This window comes from Mytilus trossulus, chromosome 8 (assembly GCF_036588685.1).
Source record: "Mytilus trossulus isolate FHL-02 chromosome 8, PNRI_Mtr1.1.1.hap1, whole genome shotgun sequence".
Classification (NCBI taxonomy): Eukaryota; Metazoa; Mollusca; class Bivalvia; order Mytilida; family Mytilidae; genus Mytilus; species Mytilus trossulus.
In genome coordinates this window covers 78,191,409-78,216,152 of record NC_086380.1, presented here as the reverse complement: position 1 = coordinate 78,216,152, position 24,744 = coordinate 78,191,409, and the positions used below count along the sequence as shown (strand labels likewise).

Genomic DNA, 24,744 nt, shown 5'->3' with positions numbered 1-24,744 from the left:
TGGTAGTCTCCATATGTCCAGTTTTTTAGAGGCTAGACAATGTTTAATTAGATGATAACTTACCAGTATTGGTGGTAGTCTCCATATGTCCAGTTTTTTAGAGGCTAGACAATGTTTAATTAGATGATAACTTACCAGTATTGGTGGTAGTCTCCATATGTCCAGTTTTTTAGAGGCTAGACAATGTTTAATTAGATGATAACTTACCAGTATTGGTGGAAGTCTCCATATGTCCAGTTTTTTAGAGGCTAGACAATGTTTAATTAGATGATAACTTACCAGTATTGGTGGTAGTCTCCATATGTCCAGTTTTTTAGAGGCTAGACAATGTTTAATTAGATGATAACTTACCAGTATTGGTGGAAGTCTCCATATGTCCAGTTTTTTAGAGGCTAGACAATGTTTAATTAGATGATAACTTACCAGTATTGGTGGTAGTCTCCATATGTCCAGTTTTTTAGAGGCTAGACAATGTTTAATAAGATGATAACTTACCAGTATTGGTGGTAGTCTCCATATGTCCAGTTTTTTAGAGGCTAGACAATGTTTAATTAGATGATAACTTACCAGTATTGGTGGTAGTCTCCATATGTCCAGTTTTTTAGAGGCTAGACAATGTTTAATTAGATGATAACTTACCAGTATTGGTGGTAGTCTCCATATGTCCAGTTTTTTAGAGGCTAGACAATGTTTAATTAGATGATAACTTACCAGTATTGGTGGTAGTCTCCATATGTCCAGTTTTTTAGAGGCTAGACAATGTTTAATTAGATGATAACTTACCAGTATTGGTGGAAGTCTCCATATGTCCAGTTTTTTAGAGGCTAGACAATGTTTAATTAGATGATAACTTACCAGTATTGGTGGTAGTCTCCATATGTCCAGTTTTTTAGAGGCTAGACAATGTTTTTTACATTTTGAGCAATAGAACAAATCATCTTCTCCTAACTCCTCCTCTTTAGTGAAGGCTTGTAGACAGGTATCCAGGTTAATTGGTTCCTTCTGTTTCCGCCGACTATCTTCCACACTTTCATGTTCTTCACACAACTGAAGAATACAAAAGGAGTTAAATCCATTTGTTAAATATGTTTTCAATTCAGAGTTAACAAGCTTTTCTATAAATATGGAATTCAAAATAAAATCTAAAATCTTAAAAATCCAAATTTATTTTTAGGCCTAATAAAATTATAATTGTGCTTCTGCTAAACTCTACCAACCCTAATTTTTTCTTCAAGTTAGCTGAATTGCTTTGGAAATTTTAAAAATCTATAAATGCAAAAACGTGATAAGTGGTTTAAATTTGTCTTTAAATAATGATAAAAATAGTGAATTATTGATATACATTATTAACTTACCCGTTCAAGAGATGTCTGATACCTGAGGTGTAATGCTGTAGGATCCCAATCAATAGCAATGAAAGACGAACCAAAGTTAAAACTGTCACTGTTACAACTTAACTTGCATCCTCGACAAAATCTATAACACAGAAACCAAAGTAATTTGATATCAAATCACACTTTTATAAATTTATTATTCAACTCCCTCAGCTCTTAAATGAATTTGGCCATTATTTCAAAGTCCTTTTTGGTCATAAATATTTTTGACTGTTTCTGCTCATAAACCTTTTTTAATATATGACTTTGAGCGCTCTGATGAAGGTAAATCCCAAAAGTGCTTAGATGCACACAGTTTATAAAGTGTTGTTTTCATTTTTAATACAGTCATACATTTGTGGTCCTAAAATAGTTATTGAGACACCAACCATAAGCCAGTTTATCCATTGCTTCTGTGACCTTAAACTTTGAACCAATAAACACAAAATAATGTTTTGGTCACCACAAGCACAAAATTCACCAAAAAATTCATATGATTTATGATTTTGATAAAAATATTGTCAAGAATATTTTTTATTAAAAATTTCATTTTACTGTGGAATTCATTTATTTTCCTGGGTATTAATTATTGAGGATTGCTGAAAACTTTTTTCTTTTGGATATTTGATTTCGTGGTTTTGCCAAACTCTATACAAAGCCTATTGAAATTATGTTATTCATTGAAAATTTGAATTCTTGCTTCACCAGTTCTCACGAAACCCACAAAATTTGGTATCCATCGAATAATAATGAAGTCAAAGTATTTATAGATGCTGCTGATCTTGACTTTTGACCCTCTGACACCAAATAAATCAGGATTTTTTTTATTGCCACCTCCAAATAGGATTATCATGTTGACCTTGTGACCTTTGTTATACACATTATACATACCTGTGCCAAGGACACCATGCACATGTTAAACCATCTTTTTGTACAACTTTTAATGTAAAGGGGTACTCATAACCAAGACTATCATCACTGAAACAAAACAAACATTGATTAATAAATAAATTTGGTGTATTTACTGTCTTCTGATTGGTTAAAATTATTAGTTTTATTTTCCACAATGTCAATTTTTATGGCGAAACGCCCACTCTGACGTTGTGTATTCTTACGCCAACATGTATGTATGTTGTTATTGTTAATATAAATAATATAAAAAGTTCTTTAAGCCTTATTTTTTATGAAAATTTATTTATAATGAATGGCAATAATTTAATTTGATTTTATTGAACCATAAAACTAATTTTTGACTCTTCACATTTTACATAATCCGCTTCGCAGATTATTCAATGTGAAGAGTAAAAAATTAGTTTTATGGTACGATAAATTCAAAAAAAATAATAGCCATTCATTAAATAATATTGAGAAAACATACTTAAAATGACTTAAACATTACAAAAATCTTTATGAGAATATGATTCATACTCATAACCACACAAATTCAGCTTTCAGAAAAGTTTCATTCTATGATCAAAATCACACTTGTCACTAAATGGAGAATGTGTCCATGCAACACAGATAATGCCCAACTTATATATACCATTAAAAAGGTGAATAACTCTCGAACAGTAAAATTGACTCTGTCAAAATTCGAACTTGATCTGTGTTTTGTGCTTATAAGCATTGTGTTTACGTTTTTAAGAGACTAAGGTTGATATTAAGCCTCACTTACCAATCTTGTGCATGGTTTGTAGTTTTGGCTTCAGAGGGAGGTAGAGGGCTGACAAGTCTGGAGACCTGGGTCCACACAAACTGGTATACACACTGATTGGTTGTAGTGTCCACACAGGGTAGAATGATTGGTGTACCAAATAAACATGGCCTCGTCTTTTGTACGGACAGAAAATACACATCCATCAATGTCTGAAAAGTAAGAAAAAATAGTTTGGTATTCAAATGTGAAGTAAATTTTAATCTGAAAACTGAAGCATTCAAGCTAATTCTTGACCTTTGGCAAAAATGTGAAATCTTATTATTCTTCTTAATTGTTGAACAGTAATAGAGCAAGATTTCACTTGGAATAACATGTTTATCAATAATAGACAATACTAATATGTTCAAACATAAAATGATAAAACACAGTAGTAAATTAGTGGTAACAATATAAAATATGAATGATATGCTCCAGTTATTCAACTAAGGTAGTAAGGCTGTGTTAAACCTATATACCGGTACTTGTTTTACATTTGTAACTTTGGGGCCTTTATAACTTGCTGATCAGTTTGAGCCAATGCCATTCTTTGACCTAGTTATACTTTTGGAAATTAGTATGGCGTTCATTATCACTGAACTAGTATATATTTGTTAAGGGCCCAGCTGAAGGACGCCTCCGGCTGCGGGAATTTTTCGCTACATTGAAGACCTGTTGGTGACCTTCTGCTGTTGTTTTTTCTATGGTCGGGTTGTTGTCTCTTTGACACATTTCCAATTTCCATTCTCAATTTTATTGTTAACTTTTTATACATTGTGACTAAGATGGAGTGTTGTCTCATTGGCACTCATACCATATCTCCTTATTTATATACACATCATTAATTCATACCATTTTCCGATGGACTGCAATAACAAAACCATTGAAGACATCTCCCACAGATTTTGACATAGAATCAGGACTAGCTAGACTGCCCATGGTGGTTAGATCACTGGGGTTTCTGGAATGTGTTGGAGTACTGCTATTAGAACTAGAACCATTGTCTGAGGACTTCTGACCATTCTCTATACTACCATTCTCTTGAGGGATTTTTCCTGTTTATTTATAAATCATTAATTGAAAAACACATATTTTGATTCTGAAAACTGTTAATTCAGAAATTATTTTAAGGTTTTTATTTGTGTGAATAATAAAACTGAGTATGACAGTGATAAAAACTTGCATTCTGATATCTGAAACATATATTTCTGAATTAACATTAGAATTAATGGGAACAAGTTTGAATAAAACATCTGCAATAAAAGATTAATCATTAAGTAAAAAAATTTGTAAGGGTTCCACGGAACCCAGTGTCTCGCCTACTTTTGCTGTAAATTGCAGGCTCAACAAAAATGAGGTAAAACGTCAATAAAAATATTCCTCTTGATACTTTCTCATGATTGTAAGAAGCTTCTGTCCAAGTTTGGTAAAAAAATAAAAATAGTTGATTAATCTAATAAATGTTTTGAAAACTTTAACTGCAGACTGTATGTAATGTTAAATGGAAGAAAATCTAAGTCGATTTAAAAGTAAAAAACGGAAAAATGGATTTATATTTTTTACAAAATTTACTTCTGGATACTATCTTATGATCATAAATAAGCTTCTGTCCAAGTTTGGTACAAACCCAGGATAGTTTAAGAAAGTTATTAAAATTTTAAAAACTTTAACCACAGAGTGAATGTAATGTTTCCCCGCAGAAAAACTAAGTCCATTTATCAGTAAATACAGAAAAAATGGAATTTTCTTTTTACAAAATTTACTTCTGGATACTATCTTATGATCATAAACAAGCTTCTGTCCAAGTTTGGTAGAAATACAGTATAGTTTAAGAAAGTTATTAAAATTTCAAAAACTTTAACCACAGAGTGAATATTTGTGGACGCCGCTGACGACGGAATGTAGGATCGCTTAGTCTCGCTTTTTCGCCTAAAGTCGAAGGTTCCACAACAAGGGCAAATAACCATTTGTTAGGTTAAAAAAAATCTGTTTGCTGTAAATTATTTCTTTGTAATTGAAATGTAAAATTGATTGATTTTTGTTTGCTTAATGTTCAGTGGCAAACATGTCATGCATGATAGACCACAAGAACATATAATGTGAAGAGACCATATCATTCTCCCAAAAAGAGGCTACAGGTTAATTTTCCTAGTCAGGCCATAAACTTACGTGCTGCTAGTCCTCTCTGTATATCACTAAGGCCCAAACTTCCCTTTGACCCTTTTTCTTCCTCCAATGACAGTGGTTTGATGTCTTCAGGGGGAGGTAACTCATAGGCATATAAAGTTCCACCAAGTAAAGTCCGTACCTTCTGACCATCCTGAGGTAATGTCTGAAATGAAATTAATTAAAATTTTTAAAAAGGCATTTTCCTGGATATTTGATTTCGAAGTTGAAAACTATAGAAAATATGTAATTTAACATGGTTCAAACCAAATACATGAAAATTGGTATCCCCCGAAAAAAAAAGAATCCACAGTACCTGAGTATTGGCTCTGTGAGGTAGTGGTAATTTAATCATGGCATACATAATAACTTTCTAAACTATTAGCTTGAGGTTTATAAGGACTTAATGAACATATTTTACAACTGGTAAACCTTTAAAAAATATTGTTTTCAGGTCCTATACACAAATAAATATGATCATACAGTCAATTGATATTCTTCCACTTTTTTCTTGTTTGGGGGGTGTGGCTTTATTTGACCAGCAATGGTATATTTTTTAATTTTTAAGTTTAAGGATCATTAAAGTTGATTCTTATGACTCAAAGATAAAGGGCAGTAAATAAATAATTGAAATTTGAAAATAATTTCCTAACCTATTAGATTTTATGAACCCATAAGTTGAAGAATTAAAAAACAATGGAAATTTCTTCCAACGATAGACATGATAGAAGTGACAAAACATCTATAACAGTGAACCTCAGGTCATTCAACTTAATAAAAAGTTCAGGATTAAATTTATCAGTACTGTCAATAAATATGAAGAGGCTTGTTTAAAACACACAGGTATGTACTATTACACAATGTATACACTTACAGATGGTTATTGATAAAGATCTGGTAAGTAAACAATCAACACTATTAAACATACATGTACTTATAGATATGAGACAGAGGAAAATATATGGCAGGCAATAATTGTAATAATTTACCAGTCAAAGTTGCATGCCACCTCTTTGATTCCCTCATTAAACCAATAATGATATACAACTCTGAAGTTACATATTTAGACACATATATATCTCTTTTTAGAGCAAAAAACAGAGCTTTAAATTCTGGAAAGAAAGTAAATATTTTAAATTTTGCAGAAAAAAGTCCAATTGAAAAATTACACTTGCAATTTTGTAAATTTTTACTAGGAACTAGAAAGAATGCATCTTATCTTGCAACTAGAGCTGAATTGGGGAGACTTCCTATAGAATTTAATATTAAAACACAAAAAAAAAAGAGATTTGAATGCTGTAAATTAAATCCTCTTTTGAAAGAAGCTTACATGCTTAGTAAAAACTTAGACTCGGAAGGAGTATAACTCCTGGTTTACCTATGTTAAAAATATTTTAAGTGAACTTAATATAGATATAGCACAAATTCAACAAAATACTAGTTCCAACAAAAAAAATAATAATTCATTTAAAGTTTATATAAAAACAAGCTCTAAAAACTTCTTTGAAAATTTGATACATGATAAGATGCAAAACATAGATGAAAAAAGTAAACTTTATTTATATAAGAATCTTAAACAAAATTTATGTTTTGAAGACTATTTACGAACATCAAACTTTACTTATAGAAAATTAATAACAAAACTAAGAATAAGTGACCATAATTTATATATAGAAAAAGGCAGACATACAAATATTCCTAGAGAGCAGAGATTATGCCTTAAATGTAAAACATTAGAAAACGAAAAACATTTTATATTAGATTGTAAATTAAATATGGAACTAAGAAATAACTTTTTTAACAACTTGGATTTAAATTTTTCTGTTAAAGATTTATCTGATGAAGAAAAGTTGATTTCTATACTCAATCCATCAACACCATCACAAGTAAATAAATTGGGGTCCTACATCAAAAGGTCATTAGAACTGAGGACAGGGGACACTGGAATAGTTACTGTAAATGGATGATTGTGTATATATATATGTGAAATATAGTTATATTGTTTATTATTTTATATGTCACAAACTTAATGTTTTAGTTTATATGGCAATAAATATTTGAAATTGAAATTTGTAATGACTGACAGAAAATAAGAAGCAAATCATTTGAAATTCTCTCTAAAACAACAAAACAAAAGAAATGAATTACATGACATTGGAAAAACAGGCAAATCATTAATCAATCCCTTTAATCAAAATGTTGAAGGAGGGATTTTTGTGGATTGACCTGGCTAATCTTTTCTTTTGTTGCTTTTTTTCTTTGACAGCTTCATCTTTGCCAAAAAATATGTTCATTGTTGTACACAACTGTTTTCTGCATTATGTGTTGCAGAATATTCATTTGTGTCTGTTTATATGCAATGTTATCTTTTTTTAGCTCTTACCAGGAAAGATACAGGTAACCAAGATATTCATTTCCAGGTAATAATAAAGAATAGGTTTGTTTGCCCAAACGCTACCTACCCAGAAAAAAGCTGTCTACTCAAATTCTTTTATTGTCCTGATTTGAAGAAGTTTTTTTTTAATTAAATAGGCATGAAGACTAATAAACATCTGATACTTCAATTTCTTTTTTTTGAAAACCTACCTAAAAACTGTCTCAACCTTTGGGTAGGGTTTGGGCAAACCAAAATATTTTTAAGTGTGGAATCCCCCCTTTTTTCAAGAAAATTAAATGGTCATCCTGGGGACTCATCCCATTGTAAAAACAGACCCTGCAACCAATTTCAGTCATTGAAGTAATGGTCTGATATAAATATACTGAGTATTATTATTTGTGAAATACTTATTTTGAAGGTAGCCCAACAAAGAAAAGCAGTCCTAAACATGAAGATGCATATTTCAAACTTTTAAAAATCAACAAATTCAAATCCTTAAAATTTTGTTTTTTTTCTCTCTCACAAATTTGAAAAGTAATACTTAGGAACTACATCACTTCCACAGTATTTTAAAAACTGAATTTTCATCATTTGAAAAGCAACTATATGTTCTGTTAGAACTAAGAATTATTTGTTTTTCATATTACTACTAAATGTTGAAATGTTAATATATTCTATAGAATGTAGTGCACAAGACCTTCATGAAATATAACTAATATTGCCTGCAACGTTCGAAATAAAAGACCACAGACTAGAAAGATAACATTAGCTGATCACCTTTCCATGTGCCTTTTCTGTAACATATTGTAATATTTACCAAAGTGTCATTCCTAATTCAGTATTGTGGAAACTTTATTTATTCTTGTACAAATACGTCAGATTTAAGAACAGTAAGAAGACAACATAGATTTAAGCGCCATTAAATAGACTTATTCTTCCTCATGATATCAGTATTAAAAGTCTTAATGGCATGTTTAGTGAAAGTCAGCTGTCGGAAACTGTAGATTACGCTTGTTATTCGGTAATCCACAATTCCACAATACCATATGGTTTCTGAAGTGTTTATAATATCTATGTAAATATCAGGAGCAATATGTCATATAAAAACAAATTGTAAAGGCTGTTAACATTTTGTTGGTTCAAAATGAAAAAAAATATGGATAACTGTGAAATTATATGATTTTCGGGTAAATATGTCTAAAATTAAGTGTTGAAATTATATTTTTTCTTCTTTCTATGTTAATTTACAATAAATTATATAACTAATGAATTTGATTTTTTTCAAATCTTATTTTATTTTCAATAGAAATATTAAGATAATAGCACGTCTTGTTTTCAAATAAAATACCAGGCAATGATTTAAAAAGATCAAGAAATTTAAACTGACATTTAGTTGTAATAGACCACTTTCGAGTTCATCTGTTACCGGAAAAAACTCGTCAATTATGGGTGCCTTTGTGAAGTCATTTACCAGATAAAGGGGCTCGCCTGTATCCCTGCACTACTAACGTTCATCAAGCGTCTTAGTGATCGCCATTGTGCAGGATAAACTAGAAATAATAGATGTTTTGTATGTACTTACAGTTCCCTCATGACAGCAGTGCTGATTTTCAATTATGAGAATTAAATTTGCCTCAAAATTTGTACAATATAGAGTTACAGTTTTACAACCACTCCCTCCACAATGACGCACCTAAACGCACAAATGATGTTCACTAAAACCAGAGTTTTTGACAGAAATGCATCGAACTCGAAAGTTGTCTTTTGATTGTTGTATGCTCTATGCTGCCTCAAAACACTTGTAGTGAATTCAGATATATTTCTTTTGGTTATGAGCCTACTTTCATGACAAAATATGCCAAAAGTTTCAATTTCATATTCCTTAAAATTGACCCAATGTTTTTTATTTCTTTTAAACCTGAATATGTCTTTAATATTTTTAACATTCCATGTAACTATCAAAAATCTATTATTAAAAAAATAACAATTACTTTTATCTGATATGATTCCTTTCGCATCCTTTACCTTATACAAAATTAATAGTTCCAGAGGTGTTTTATGGCAAATATGAATATTCTATTGGTTTTATTTAATCTTTTTAATAAATTTAATAGATAATATTTTTTTTTTTCTTAAACAGATACTGAAATATTGGAATAATTTCTCAATTGAAGCTATCTCAATGTATCTAGGAGGATTTTGCAAGAACTAAATAGAAGAAGAAATAATTCCATTATTTAGGGACTGTCTTTAAAATGACAACAGACAGTTAAAATTTCACTTGAAAAGTACCAAGTATGTAGTTTTTGGCAAATCAGTCTGTTTCCTGTGGTATCTAACACTGGGCATCAAATCTAAATCATACACCAAATAATTTTCAAGTTTCTTTATATAACATCAACACCATGAACAGGACAAATATGACTTTCCCAATGAACTGGACGAGTCCTAAACCAAATCAAACCCACCATAATCACCATTCATATCATTACTTCGGGATGGATGAGAACTCTTGTGAGACATTGGACTGCATCATGGTCAAGCGATATCGCCATGACAACTACAATGAACTGTTCAATATGTCACTGATGCTTGGCTTTATCAGTTTTATCGGAGCAATCGGCAATATAATCGTTATAATGGTTTTCATCAGAAACAGAATCAAGAAAAGTTCTACGTATTTCATGTTGACCCTCGCCATTATAGATTTTATGGTTTGTACAATGGTCATACCAGGCATTGTTGCCAGAGAATGGATGATGAAGTATTATTACGATGTTTTGTGTAAATTCATAGAGTTTATGCGATCTCTAATGATTCCTGTGTCAGCGCTTATCCTGATTGCTATAGCGTTTGACAGATTCTTTCTGATTTGCATGAGTACTAAAGAAATCATGACCCCCTTTGTGACAAAAATGGTCATATTAGTGATTATGCTTGTCGGAATGGGTTTAGGGGTACCGCCATTACTTTTCATAAGTGTTTACGTCCCTGAAGACGATGGAACCTACTATAACTGGGAGTACTGTGTGAAAACGGAACAATTCATCGGTATCAATGGTCAGTATCATTACTGGTATTTTGTCACAACTTTATTTGGAACGATGATTGTTATTATTTTTATTCTGTATCTTCTCATATTAAAGAAGGTCATTCAGCGCTCTAGAATGTGGATAAACCGAAGACCCAAAATCTTCCCTGAAAGGCGAAACACAGCAGGAACACTGCATGGGAAAATACATATTGAATCGACCATGAGTAACCATAGAACATCAGTAACAAAGATATTACATATATCAACTATTTCCTCAATATCAGAGCAATCAGAAAATCAACCATCAAATTCAGGAATCAACAGCAATCAACCAACAAACTCAGGTATCAACAGCCATCAACCAACAACCTCAGTGGTCAACATCAAAAATATTCAACCACTACCTTCAGAAACTAGCACCAAAACTCTCACAACCCGAAACTCCAAACAACAGATGGACACTAAATCTAGCAGTCCTAATATCAAAACTTTGTCAGACATACGTAAAAGATCGGTCCATGTTAAAACCACACAAGTTCTTTTCATTGTAACTCTTGTTTACATTTTTTCGTTCCTGCCAACTTTTCTGGAGACCAATGAAGTCCTTGAAAGTAACAAATACCTGACCTACATCTATTTTGTAAACAATGCGGCTAACCCAATCATCTATTCGTTTATGAATGCCAGATTCCGTGAAGAGGCTAGAAGACTGTATTGCAAATGTATGAAAACTTAAGACTTTGTATTGAAATATGTACATACTATACAACATGTACAAGTAATCTGTTTAAAGTGAATCTTACTATCATTTCATAATGTAGGCTATTACAATAAAACTTTCAACCCCTCATATTAAACTTGTTATAGAGTCTGTTCATTCGAAAAACCAAATTAGGACATGGATACTTTACAGTTGTTCTCTTAACCACATAAAAATAAGATGTGGTATGATTGCCAATAAAACTGACACTATCCACCAGAGTCAACATGAAATAGAAGTTAACAACTAGAGGTCACCGTACAGCCTTTAACAATCATACCTGTCAACTTTTGAAAATCTTCATGAAGGTTTTAGTGTTTGACAACAATTTCAAAGGTTAAAATTTTGGACTGCATTTTTGTGCATGCTGTTTTGTGGTCTAGAAAAAGTGTCATATTTGTACGATGAGCTGACAAGCCTTTTTCTTGTTATTCCCATGAGTCTAGTCATTATATAATAGTAAATACTCTTGTAGCTAGATTACCAGTATTTATTTTCTTGTGGAAGAATAATAAATTATTGTTGACTTTTCCAATTCAAAATTATGAATGAAAAAAGACATTTATCTGGTCCTTGTGAAAAATAAAGAATCGTAAATTGTACTTTAATTGATTTGGTAATTTGATTTAATACATTGATTGATTGATTGTTGGTTGCTTAACGCCCCATTAGCACAAAAAGGCTATATCGCAGCAAGAGCTAATTCACGGAATGTTAATGAATCCACAGTATATCTTCATATGTTTACACTGCAGAATCAAAACACCCACAATATATTCATTTAGGAAAAAAAATGGCAACCAAAATCTTTTATGTCTACCCTTGCACACACACACACAACACATATACTTATAATTAAATCATGAATTCTATGAGGTCAGTCATTGATGCTAAGCTTTATCTATCACTAACAGGACTGACCATCTAAACAAGAATACAACAGACAATATGAATCTAATATCAATACAATACTAGAATGGGATTTGACACTAATATTTCTATTTACTTTGTGTCAAATGTCAAGATGCTTTACAAACAAACATTAACTAATCATTTACTAAAGATGTTGACTCTCATTTAAACATGAAAGTCATGTTTTGGAAAATCGTGGTTTGATTTGGAAATGACCTACTTGTAACATACATTTATTCCAATGGGTCATGAGATAATAAAATCTTACATTTGAAACAGTGGAATACCAACAAATCTACATTTCCATTAAAGCCTTTTTATTGATTATTTTTTTCCATTATTCAATGTGTAAATTGATTAAAAAGAGGCATGAGAAAATAGGGTACGAATAAATTCACAGCCCTTAGGAAATATGTGAAATTATACAAATACTAGCGTAACAACCGTAACGTTCAAAAGGCTATTTGCCAATTCCCGTAATTGACCGTGTAATTAGAGATCCCTAATTTGGTTGTCTCCTTTATGACGGACATTATTTTTTATTTACAATGGAGAGCTAGCAGATAGAGCAAATTTACCTGTGTGTAATGTGAGTAATCAATAAGTTTTTAAATCTTTAAATTACATTAATTTGTTCTTTAGCTAAATACTTTTGACATCAGAAATTATTCAAATTATTTTTCATGAAAAATTAGTTTAACCACGGATACATCACTTTCAATTCATCATGCTTCGCATTGACAAAAGGGGATCTTGTCTGGTATGGAACCAGTCTACCGAAGTAATTTGTTTAAAAAGTGAGTAATAATAGAATCAAATCAGTAATTGGCAAATGGACTATTAAGTATTAATTCATTGGTTATTTGTGCTTAGCACCACTATTATCACATGATAATGACAATCAGGTTTTACTGGTGGAGGAAGTTGGAATGTCAGGAGAAAACCAGCAACCTCAGGCTGAGGCAAGAAAAGGCCCTTATCACATGATAATGGCAGTCAGGTTTTATTGGTGGAGGAAGTTGGAATATCAGGAGAAAACCACCAACATCAGGCTGAGGCACAAAATGGCCGTTATCATACCTTGTCCTTTATCATCTTTATCATGTGACCTAATGATCCAGTTTCAGGCTGCATCTACTCAATTCAGAAAATATTAAAGTCAATGATGTGTATACTTTATTTGAGTCTTTTACTGTTGGACAAATAAATTGGTATGTAACTTAATTTGAGACAAGAACCATTTTAAACCAATGCTGTGAATTCCTTTATTTTCCTGGGCAACATTTTCGTGGATGGAGCAAAACTTGTATTTTTGTGGTTATTTGATTTCTTGGTTTTCACATAATTTGCATATTATCCTATAAACATGATAGAACATTTGTACTGTGTTTAACAAATAAATTCTTAGTTCATGTATACAGACAAAATGCATTAAAAATTGGTATCCCACATCAGTGTATCCCAAACTCTGTCTGTCCAACAAAATGTCTGACTACAAGTCATTCTGACAGACAGAAATACTTAGATTTTTTAGTTGAAGGAATAGTAGAAAAGGTTAAATTTCTTATTCCAATCAGACAAACTCAAAAACAGTTTGGCACAGACTGCCACATGTCAATTCACAATAGACGAATCTTCCTTAAATATTCCTAATGAAATTCACTTGCATACTTTCTTGTTTCTTGTATACTTATCTCTTACAAGACCTAAATTGCCTATCTACTGCATGTAACTTGATTTACATTATATCCCTTAATTTTTTTGGTACAAATTTTGTGGACTTTTTAAATATTTTAAAATTTCATAGTTTTGCTTAAGTGTGCAATCAAGGCAAAAGAAAATTTGAACTTTTTCAACATTAAAATTAATGGTTCATTTATATAATACCCACCAAATCCTCAAACATTATAATGAATCAATAATATATGTAATATATTAATCTATATCAATAGGAGGGTAGTAAGGCAGAGTTTATGTGTTGATAACACCAACATTGCACCAAGTTTATGTGAACATCGCCAGAATTACAAGTGATGATCAAAAAGTATTAAACAAGAGTGGACACACTGAAATGTCTTGCTTGCTGTCATAATTTCTGCTTCTTGCTATGTTTTGATATAGTTATAAAGGCAGCAAATATGAATACTCATCAAACTAGTAATAACTAAATACGGACGTCAAATCTGTTGTCTGTTCTCTCTCATCATTGGTAGCGTGAATAAATGATCAATAGTAAAAATGATACTTTTTATCAAACAGCCGAAATGTTTCCGTACAAGTACAATATTCCAACAATAATATATAATAAACATACGGGGCGAAGCTACTAAAATAATATTCTTTCTCGTGTATTTTCGTACAGGTCAACTGGGATTATCTTACACATTTCAAAGACAATATAAATAAAAAGCAAGGCATACAGCTAATGCGCTGCTTCTTACCTCTAGGACCCCCGGGATGAGCCTTGCTGCAAGCCAAACGTAAACACAGCAAAGACTGACGAATGTGACGTTGCACTGCTATTTATTTCAAATTACCGGAAGTAAATATTCTAAGCAGGAAGAAAAACATAACGTAAAACGCTGACATAAAATATAGGAGTCCTCGACTCTAAATGCTTATAATAATACAATCTTATGAATAATCAAATCTAGACATATTAATTCTTCCAGTTAAGAGCTCGCAAATGAACACTTTTGGGTTCACGCTTAAAATATTGACACAACGGTAACATTCTGAACAATACATGACAAAGTTGCGCCATATACGACGTTATCGATATAACTAATAACATAAAGTAAAACGTACGTTAATTACTCATTCGATATACTAAACACTAGAAATAACTTCTGTCAACTTATATAAACTCTCTTATTACAATAGATAACAATATTCTTTCACTTGGAAATAACCAAAACACACATTTACAACACTTGCTTAACTGATTATTGATGATTTTATATTGAAATTTTGAAATTAATTGTTTAACTAGATATAAGTTACAAATAAACGTAATATAAAATAATAAAACTGTGAGCTTTTTAAGTATTTGGTAAAGAGGAAGTTGAAGAAACATGAATCAGAAACAACTAACATGGTCATCAACATTTTGTCTGCAGCATTTCCTTCTTTTGTTCAATATATTGATACATAACAAAATTTCAGTAGTTTTGATACCTCATGCTGACATGAAGTCTGATAACAAATTTCAGGAAGCTGCTATCTAAAGAAGAAGTTGATGAGCATTTAATCTGAAACTATAGCGAGCAGTGACCATGAAAATAAGCGCAGTTACAATCATCCCTAACACCAAATATAGTTGCACTTTTGCTTATAAAATCTGAGAATCACATCTAATCAGGAAAAACTTTACATTGATCAATGAACCATGAAAATGAGGTCAAGGTTAGATGAACCCTTCCATAGAGACATGTACGATTAGGTTTAACTTACTTTGACTATAGGACCATTGACTTCCACAAATAAAATCTGGTTACTAGGGATGCTTGTTAGGTTTTCTAATTCCTTCTTCAGAGCTCTATACTTCTCATCCATGTTAAGCCGTAATCCATACTTCACTGGTACAGAACCATCTAATCTTATCACTGGAAACAAAAACAAAAACAAAAACTTCTTGAAAATCATGTCATCCTGTTGAGGGATATTTATGTGTTTTATTCTTAGTCTTAAGACATATATGGTCTAGATAAATAAAGGGGGAGGGGGTTCTGGTTTAATTTTTGCAGGTGAAATCAAACAAACTTCAATTTAGCAAATGTTTTGAGGTCTAGATTTTATCTTTTTCCATTTTTTATTCCAATTTTAACATAAAGCCTTTCATCAAATGTCTCTTTCCATTAGCTTTGTAATATGAATTTGACAATTATGAAGTTGTAGTTGAAATAGGAAGACAAACAGTTACACCTACTTTTTACAGTTTAGATATATAATTATTTTTACATGAATTATATTATTGAGTTGAACACTTCACATCTTTTAATTCATTTTTATTTTTATTGATTTAGTTAAAAGAACTTTCCATGGCATTAATTTTGAATACTTTAAGAGAAAAAAATCATTGTACAAACAGACAGCTAAACCAATATCTCCTACCTACTAATAGGTTTGTTTGCCCAAACACTACCTACCCAGAAAAAAGTTGCCTACTCAAGTTCTTTTATTGTCCTGATTTGAAGAAGTTTTTTTTTAATCAAATAGGCATGAAGACTAATAAACATCTGATACTTCAATTTCTTTTTTTGAAAAAAATAAGAAAATGCCTACCTACCTACCCACTGTCTCAACCTTTGAGTAGGATTTAGGCAAACCAAAATATTTTTAAGTGTGGCCCAGGCACGTTACTAATGAGATAAATCTACACTTACCAGTTAATTCAAGGTGTATACAACTATCCATTGGTAATGGTAATGATAAATAGTTAAAAGGGTCAAATCGTACACTAGTATGACCACATTCTTGGCACTTGACCTGTGACTTAAGCTGACCATGGAATAAATCAACAATAATTGACTGGTTTCTTAGGAGATGATTTTCCCATGCCTGAAATTTAAAAGTATATATATGTATATATATATAAAAAAGAAGATGTGGTATGATTGCCAATGAGACAACTATCCACAAAAGACCAAAATGACACAAACATTAACAACTATAGGTCACTGTACGGCCTTCTTTTTTACATTATTATCTTTATAAAAAACATTTAGCATACCATAAAGGGAAGAGGAATGTTTAAACATTTCTAGTTAACATATTTTTATAGTGAATATTTCTGTTTTTTTTTCTCTCCAATTAATGACTAATCATCACAATTTAATTTGTGACAGATATGTTTAAAGTAGAATTTTTGAAAATATAAAGACAGTATCATAATAACAATGTTGTTTACAAATGGACATGTTTTGTCTTGACAACAAGTTTGTTCAACAGATGTACAGCAAGGATATTATCATTGCTTAATGCAGTTATCTGAAGGCTGGTGATGAAAGTAATTAAAATACTGCGGTGAAATGTTAAAAAAATTGACATCATATTGATTTCAACCTAATACAATTTTGATAATAAAGTGTGAAATAGCTCTCACCTCTTCAGCAACAACATCATCAGGTCGACCATCGCTATCCTTTAATTCTACATACGGTTTGTCATGGACTCTGAAAATAATAAAACAATACAATAAATTAATAAATTGTTAATTAAAAGTTTCAAAACATTTTTTTAGAAAATATTGTACGAGTTGTTCATGACTGACAATTGGAATTTTCAAGCTAATCAATATATTTTGTGTATAAAGTTGAATTGTGCCAAATGACGCTACATCTGTCTCTGAGGTCATGCAACACTCACTTTAATTATGATGTAAAATATTTTAAATTTTGTTGCATTATTTTGCAGGACCTGCAGTTGTAAGTTACTAAATATGTATGTGAACAGTTCATAGTTGTGTCAGTTCTTTAACAAAATGTATTGCAATGTTTGCTTGCGTCAGATTGCCAATCAAAATCATTTTATAAGAAGCAGAAATTATTTTAAGGACACTTAATTGGAGCAATAAATATTTTATGGTCATTTAATTAGAGCGATAACAGTTCTAAGCTCTAAATTCTATAAAACTAACTATGTAATTACCTATTCAGATCTTCGTGAAGGCCATCTAAAAGAAAACTAAGTAATTCTTGGGAGTCATGCTGCTGGAATCCATTAAATCTAGGAGCATACTTTCCTATAGTCCACTGAAAAAGAGAAATCTTTCTAGTTCTAGTCATTTAGATTTCAAATCATGCATCTTTCATTCTAGTTTGCAAAGGCATTTTTCATGAATAAAGAAGAATTTAGACAAGGCCCTTAAACAACATACATTTCAAGGTAAAATTTCAAATTAAGATTTATTGGCCAATACCAACATAAATTATAGCTAAAACAATGACTAGACAGCAAATATGTCCATTTACTGAAAATTTCATATTAGAGCTGTTTTATTTATTGTGTCTGTTTATTTAAAGCATCAATGTAAATGTAACTGAATTTTATGAGACTATCATTAAAGTGAGAGGGTTAGCGCTATAGAACCAGGTTTAATTCACCATTTTCTACATTTGAAAATGCCTGTACCAAGTCAGGAATATGACAGTTCTTGTCCATTCGTTTTTGATGCGTTTTGTTATTTGATTTTGTCATGTGATTATGGACTTTCCGAATTAATTTTCCTCTAAGTTCAGTATTTTTGTACTTTTTTCTTTACATCACAAATAAAACAAATTTAAAATTTTCTACAAAATTTCAATCATAACTGGTAAATGCCGATTTTGTCCATTTTTCAAAAATTGCTGTAATAAATGTTCCCATGAATTTCTGAATTTACAACAAAAGAACATGTTAAAAGTAATATGAGTATTGATCTGGCTTTGTATTAGACCAACATGCTTAATCAAATTATAAATGTGCGTGTTCACCAGTTAACAGTTTGAAGTGAGATATGTCATATTTTTCTGATTTATGATCACAAGCTTAAGTCTTATTCCTTAATGCTTAGCGGAGAAGCAGCAATTACCAATTTTTGAATCTTTTATTTGAACCCATGATCTCCCACATTCAAGACATCATAAGCCAACACAATTGCTGGGTATTGATTGTTTTAATGTATATCTCTATTTAGTAATTGTATAATGTACAATTAGTATGTGACACAATAGTAAAATAGGCCCATAGTACTTACCCTCAATCTAAGAGGTGCTAAAGTTCTTGATGTTCCACTCCATAAATCTTTGACTAGTTCTCCATACCTCTGAGCAATATGGCCTCTCATGCCTAGAGGATTGGATCTTAAAACAAAATAAAATTGAGAATGGAAATGGGGAATGTGTCAAAGAGACAGCAACCGACCAAATAAAAAAAAAAAAAAAAACACAAAAAAGTTTATATATCCATTTTATTAAAATTAGTATAAATAGCATATTCCTATTTCCCTTTTGTTATTAATTACTTATAAACAAGAATGTGTCCTCAGTACACGAATGCCCCACTCGCACTTTCATTTTCTATGTTCAGTGGACCGTGACATTCGGATAAAAACTCTAATTTGGCATTAAAATTAGAAAGATCATATCATAGGAAACATGTGTACTAAGTTTGAAGTTGATTGGAATTCAACTTCATCAAAAACTACCTTGACCAAAAACTTTAACCTGAAGCGGGACAGACAGACCAATGGGCAGACGGACCAACGGACAGACGGACGGACAAACGGACGGACGAACGGACGCACAGACCAGAAAACATAATACCCCTCTACTATTGTAGGTGGGGCATAAAAAGAAGATGTGGTATGATTGCCAATGAGACACAAAAGACCATTAACAACTATAGATCACCGTAGTTTATGTTAATCAAATTAAATAACTGTATGTTTTGAGAGAAAATGCTCGTTTTTTCAGCCTAAACAAGGCACCAGCCAATCCAAGTCCAAGGACAGGAAAAAGATTTGGACTTATGAACTTGACTTTAACAGTCACAATTTGAACAGAAACTTGTCTTTAACAGTGCTTATGGGGGTTTCAAGGGGGGTTCCTCCGAACCCCCGAACCCTCCCCCCTGTCTACAGGTATAATCAGGGATCTCCATGACCTGTTTAATGATGGCGCCCTGAACGAGCGCCATTGTTCAAATATCTTCCGCCATCATCAAATGACCCGCGCCATCGTTAAATTGTCTTGCGCCATCGTTGAATATCTTGCGCCATCGTTCAAATTTATTTCGCCAGACGCCATTTTTTTAGCAATTACAATCAAACGCATGTAATTGCATAACCCTTAGACTGTTTGTATTATAATCCAATACAGTTCTAACGCCTGAGGGATATCCGGATTAAGATCGCTAATCACTTGTACCTGAGCTTGTACAGGTAGATCAACTAACATGACAGGAGAACACTTTCTGAAGATAGACGATTAATTTATCGAATTATTCACTAAGTTTCAGCAAATGCTAATGATAATTTAGATTAAATAAATAAATTTACAATCCAGTTACAAAGAAAACAGTTGAACAAGTCGAACACATGCTTTTACATTGACTTACGCAATCAGCATCCCTCTTTTTTAAGAAGTACAAAATAAGACGTAAAACATAAACATTATTTCATCGCAAATAATTCGAGTACTGCGGTTACGATAATATAGAAATACTTTAAAAGTTAAAAAGTAGAAACTTTTAAAAATATTTACTGTTCACCCAAAGAAATAACGTATTGTAATTCCGAATTCATTTCGTAGTTTACAATCAAAGTGATACATCCGCGTTTCCGGTTTACATTCAGACTTGAAAGATGCATGTTGCATATCAACTTTCTAGATAAAGTCATTAAAAACTTTTCATTTGTCAACTTTTGCCCTAAAAATCTCTTCAACCTTTTACATAACCCGTACGAATCGTTTTTTTGTTGCTGCAAATCAGCAATACTGGTAATGGGTTCATCATCATGACTTCTGAATTTGACAGTGTCCGTGAAAAAAAAGCTCCACATGATTTTTAACCCCCATAACACTGACCAAAAATAGCAAGAAAACTACATGGGAACCTTCATGTCAGCTTTTGGTAATTCTCGACTAGGGGGACCATGAAGGCTTGGCATTTTTTACCCTCTAAAGTAGGATTATCCCTCTATACAGGTATAATCAACATACAGGGGGTTTGTTCCCAACCTGTTGAATGCCAGAATGGTTACAAATGGCAATTTATAAAAATATTGATACTTATATAATGAAATAATTTAGATAAGCAATGTATAAGTCTGTTTACCATTCCTTATATGCATCCCTTACAGTCAGGGAGGGATGAAATACTTTCGATCATGCTACACTGTACGGCGTAGACACGGTTTGTGATGGTGAAAGTTCCTCCATGGTTCAGTTTTCATCCATGGAGATCCCTGATAATAAAATCATTTTTTGGGAGAATAAATTACATTTTTTCAATCAAAGGGAGGGGAGGTTACTCCCTCTGCACCTCTCCCCCTGAAATCCAGCACTGCAGGTTCAATAAGTTTCTCTGCATTTTGTATCTACTGACCTATTTAATTCAAATCTATACAGTCCTCCAATGAAATATTGAGTAAGTGGCCATGTGTTAGACACACACTGTACTGCAGCGTTCATAAAACATGTATTCCCCAGATTGTTTAATCCAGTAGCACCTTTATGTGTTGGCCCTGAAATAAAAAAAAAATTATTTTACTAATTGATTGATTGTTGGTTGCTTATCTTCCAATTGGGGAAAATTTCATGCATGTTCCAGAAAAGTATAATATTCATTGTTATAAATCTAATGATGAATACAAATTGATTTATTACTTATTTGATACGTTCTTGTATTGCAGAAAAACTTTTGGTTTGTCTTTTTTTTCAAAGGTATCACTAATTTTATGTTCTTCCTAATAACTTTAACTTTCAAATTTCTTTTGATATACATGTCTAATTCTTAACATTTTACTGGAAGCAGTACCAGTGGGCAGTGTTATTCAGATTTAAACTTCAGCTATTTCAAAGAATCCAATAGTGTTATACAACAAATATAACAGCAAAAGATCACCTTAAACAGATTACTTTAATCTCATTTCCACATAAAAATTTTGAGCTGCTCTGAGAAATACATATATGAAAGAACTAAGCCTAAATAATTTGTGATTTATTTTGTATGACCTATTGTAAGGGCTGTTCAAGTAATAAATGCGTGGAGTGTAGGGAGGCACTTGAATTAAGACCCAAAAACACCCAGAATAAACAGTTATTATTTTCCTTCCAATTTTTCAAAATTCTAAAAGAAAATGCAACCCCAATCAATTAAAGTGCCTCCCATCTATGCCACTACCATCAATTTTGGAACTGCTCTAAGGAAACTCATGCATGCATGTTAAAAATGACTCAATGTTCTCTTGCCCATCTACCCATCTACTGTTTATTTATCTACATATATTTACCTGATCCAGCCTCCTTCCTGAGTGTTTTATTTTTAGCCAACTGAGACATTTCTTCTGGCCATGTCAAATCCTTATTCCGTACTGTAAAACAAATATGTAATAAACTGTTAGCGTTAAATAATGCATTAAAAAAAGTCTTGAGTTTATCCTAGCTTTATAACAATACAATAAATTGACATGTTAAAAATAGAACCTTTCTTTTGAATTCATCACATTGAAAAAATTACAACAATACTTTATAAATTATATACATCCAAAGGCCTTTTCTTCATTTACAATAATCAGGAAAGCTTAAAGTTATGCTTCTCAAGAAAGAAAATTCTTTGGATTAAAAAAGATGTTGAATTCAAGTTTATACATGTTATATATCCTCATTTGATAAAATAATATGAATGAATTGAACTTACTTTCAATAAGCATCTGTTGATTTTCTTCAACACTACAATCTTCTAAAGTTTGATTTTCATCCTCTAGTAATGTCATACACTGTAAAAAAAAATATAATTATAAATTATTTGGATTACATCCTATTGCCATTCTGATATATATATATAGATCGAGGGAGGGATGAATTCCTGAAATTCTCACTTGTACTGGTTCAGGTTTTAATTGGATCATCAAAAATTTTAAGTATCACCAATCATGAAACAAGAAGCAAAATTCTAGTAGATCTAAACAAAAAATAACATGACAATTTCTCATTTATGAAAGTTTAAGAATTTTTTTATCATTCATGATTCGTTACATATCGCTCAGACTTAAAGAACAAGAGCTGTAAATGAGTAATGAAAATTATTTATGGACAAGTCATTGCAGTTAACAACCAACTCCATCAATGAGTATATTGCATGTTAAATCTTCAATGTTATTTGAAGTAATGAAAACTTTTAAAATCTGTTGTACTTACATCTTCTTTAGAACCTATCTTCCATAGTCGTGTGTCTTCTCTGGAAAATCTGAGCTTTGTACACAGGAATTCATAGATCTGTTGTACTGTGTGTTGTCTACTGAATGTGGCTGTATATGCTACATAACGTCTTGGTGTTTGTGTATTGCTAGCAACCATGTTAGACATTGCTGTAAAAAAACAAAATTGAAAAAGTTAATTCTTTTAAGTCTGATATAGAAAAACATATATCCACAGTACCAAGACAGCTGCATTAAATGAGGATTAATTTTATTTTTGGCAAAGGGAAATTCCAGTAATTAATGTACCATATTAGACATTTTAGTAAATATTGAATACAGGATTAAGGTTTCTACAGTAGTCATTTAAATTCATAGTTAAAAGCCATGCTACTCTTAGGAAACGTCACTCAAAAAGTGAGATATGTTGTTTCACAAAAGCAATATTTATATAAAGTCACAACAAGTGCATACGTAGCTCTAGGTAAAAGTGAAGTTTAGTTGACCAGTCATAAGAAAATTAATTGACAACTGTTTAAGTTGGGGTATAATATTAATGTGACTATGCTATAAGATATATGGAATATTTTGTGTTCAATATAAAACTTATTTCAGAAGAAAAAAGATGAAGTCTATCTTTTGTTTGTTTTGAATTTGTATGTCTGATCATTAAAATAAGGATGAAAGATTAAAATGTTATCTTGAGCATAACACTAATTATGGACAGGTGAAAATTATCGAACAAAGAGATGGTAAAAATAAACTGAAATGCCTTCAAAGAAGTGGAAATAAACCAGCTCACAAAATAAAGCTTGAAGTATTCATTTTAAGCAAAATCCAACAGAGTAATTATTGTAGCCTTTTGTTGTTTAGAATGTTATTATCTTACACAGAGCCATTCCACCAATACCCGACATCATTCCTGTAAAAGTTGTCATGGGTACAGGTCTATTGGTTACAAACTGGTGCCGTAATAACTTGACAGTAATGGGATACAGTTCAAGTTCTGGTTGACCATCATTTGTAGAGGAAGATATCACCTAAAATATATGAAAGCTTTTCATTTGTTTTTAACAAAAATATTTCTTACATCTTTTGTTGTTAAACAAACATATGAAAAAATATCAACAAAGGTTATAAACCTCTGTGGTTTTCTCTGAATTAAAATATATTTAAATGGATATGTCAAATGTCTTTATCTTAAAATACATAATCACAACCACAATTTAGTGAAACAAATAGTGTAACGATAAGGCCATGGAAAATTAATTGTTGGTTTACCCTAACATGGGAAAATTTTAAAGACCCGGCAGGCAGGCTTTTTTTTGTAACCATGCGTAATTTAATATCTATATGTTTTGTTTCTATAGTGGAACTATAATCTTACATATTTTCAACACTTTAAGTTGTCTCTGCCAAAAAAAAAAATATTTTAAATTGTTTTTACAGAAAAATTTAATGACCCGGTTGGTTAAAAAATGACCCTGTCAGGTTAGGGGAAACCATCAATTATTTTTCCATGGCATAAA

At 31.5% G+C, this 24,744-nt stretch overlaps 1 protein-coding gene across 1 annotated transcript in view; it reads right to left on the bottom strand.

Moving 5' to 3' along the window:
• Positions 1-419: 419 nt before the first annotated feature.
• LOC134728038 (ubiquitin carboxyl-terminal hydrolase 32-like) overlaps positions 420-24,744 on the bottom strand; it is a 40,476-nt gene continuing 16,151 nt past the window's right edge. Inside the window, exons 15-31 of the mRNA XM_063592437.1 lie at positions 24,105-24,255; positions 23,217-23,386; positions 22,717-22,795; positions 22,310-22,390; positions 21,403-21,541; positions 19,052-19,157; positions 17,965-18,068; positions 17,420-17,489; positions 16,701-16,875; positions 15,769-15,920; positions 5,236-5,398; positions 3,919-4,121; positions 3,049-3,239; positions 2,265-2,351; positions 1,356-1,476; positions 856-1,047; positions 420-464 (exon numbers count right to left, since the gene is read on the bottom strand). Of these exons, the coding sequence (XP_063448507.1) occupies positions 420-464; positions 856-1,047; positions 1,356-1,476; positions 2,265-2,351; positions 3,049-3,239; positions 3,919-4,121; positions 5,236-5,398; positions 15,769-15,920; positions 16,701-16,875; positions 17,420-17,489; positions 17,965-18,068; positions 19,052-19,157; positions 21,403-21,541; positions 22,310-22,390; positions 22,717-22,795; positions 23,217-23,386; positions 24,105-24,255 (2,229 nt within the window). The remainder of the gene's footprint in view (positions 465-855; positions 1,048-1,355; positions 1,477-2,264; positions 2,352-3,048; positions 3,240-3,918; positions 4,122-5,235; positions 5,399-15,768; positions 15,921-16,700; positions 16,876-17,419; positions 17,490-17,964; positions 18,069-19,051; positions 19,158-21,402; positions 21,542-22,309; positions 22,391-22,716; positions 22,796-23,216; positions 23,387-24,104; positions 24,256-24,744) is intronic.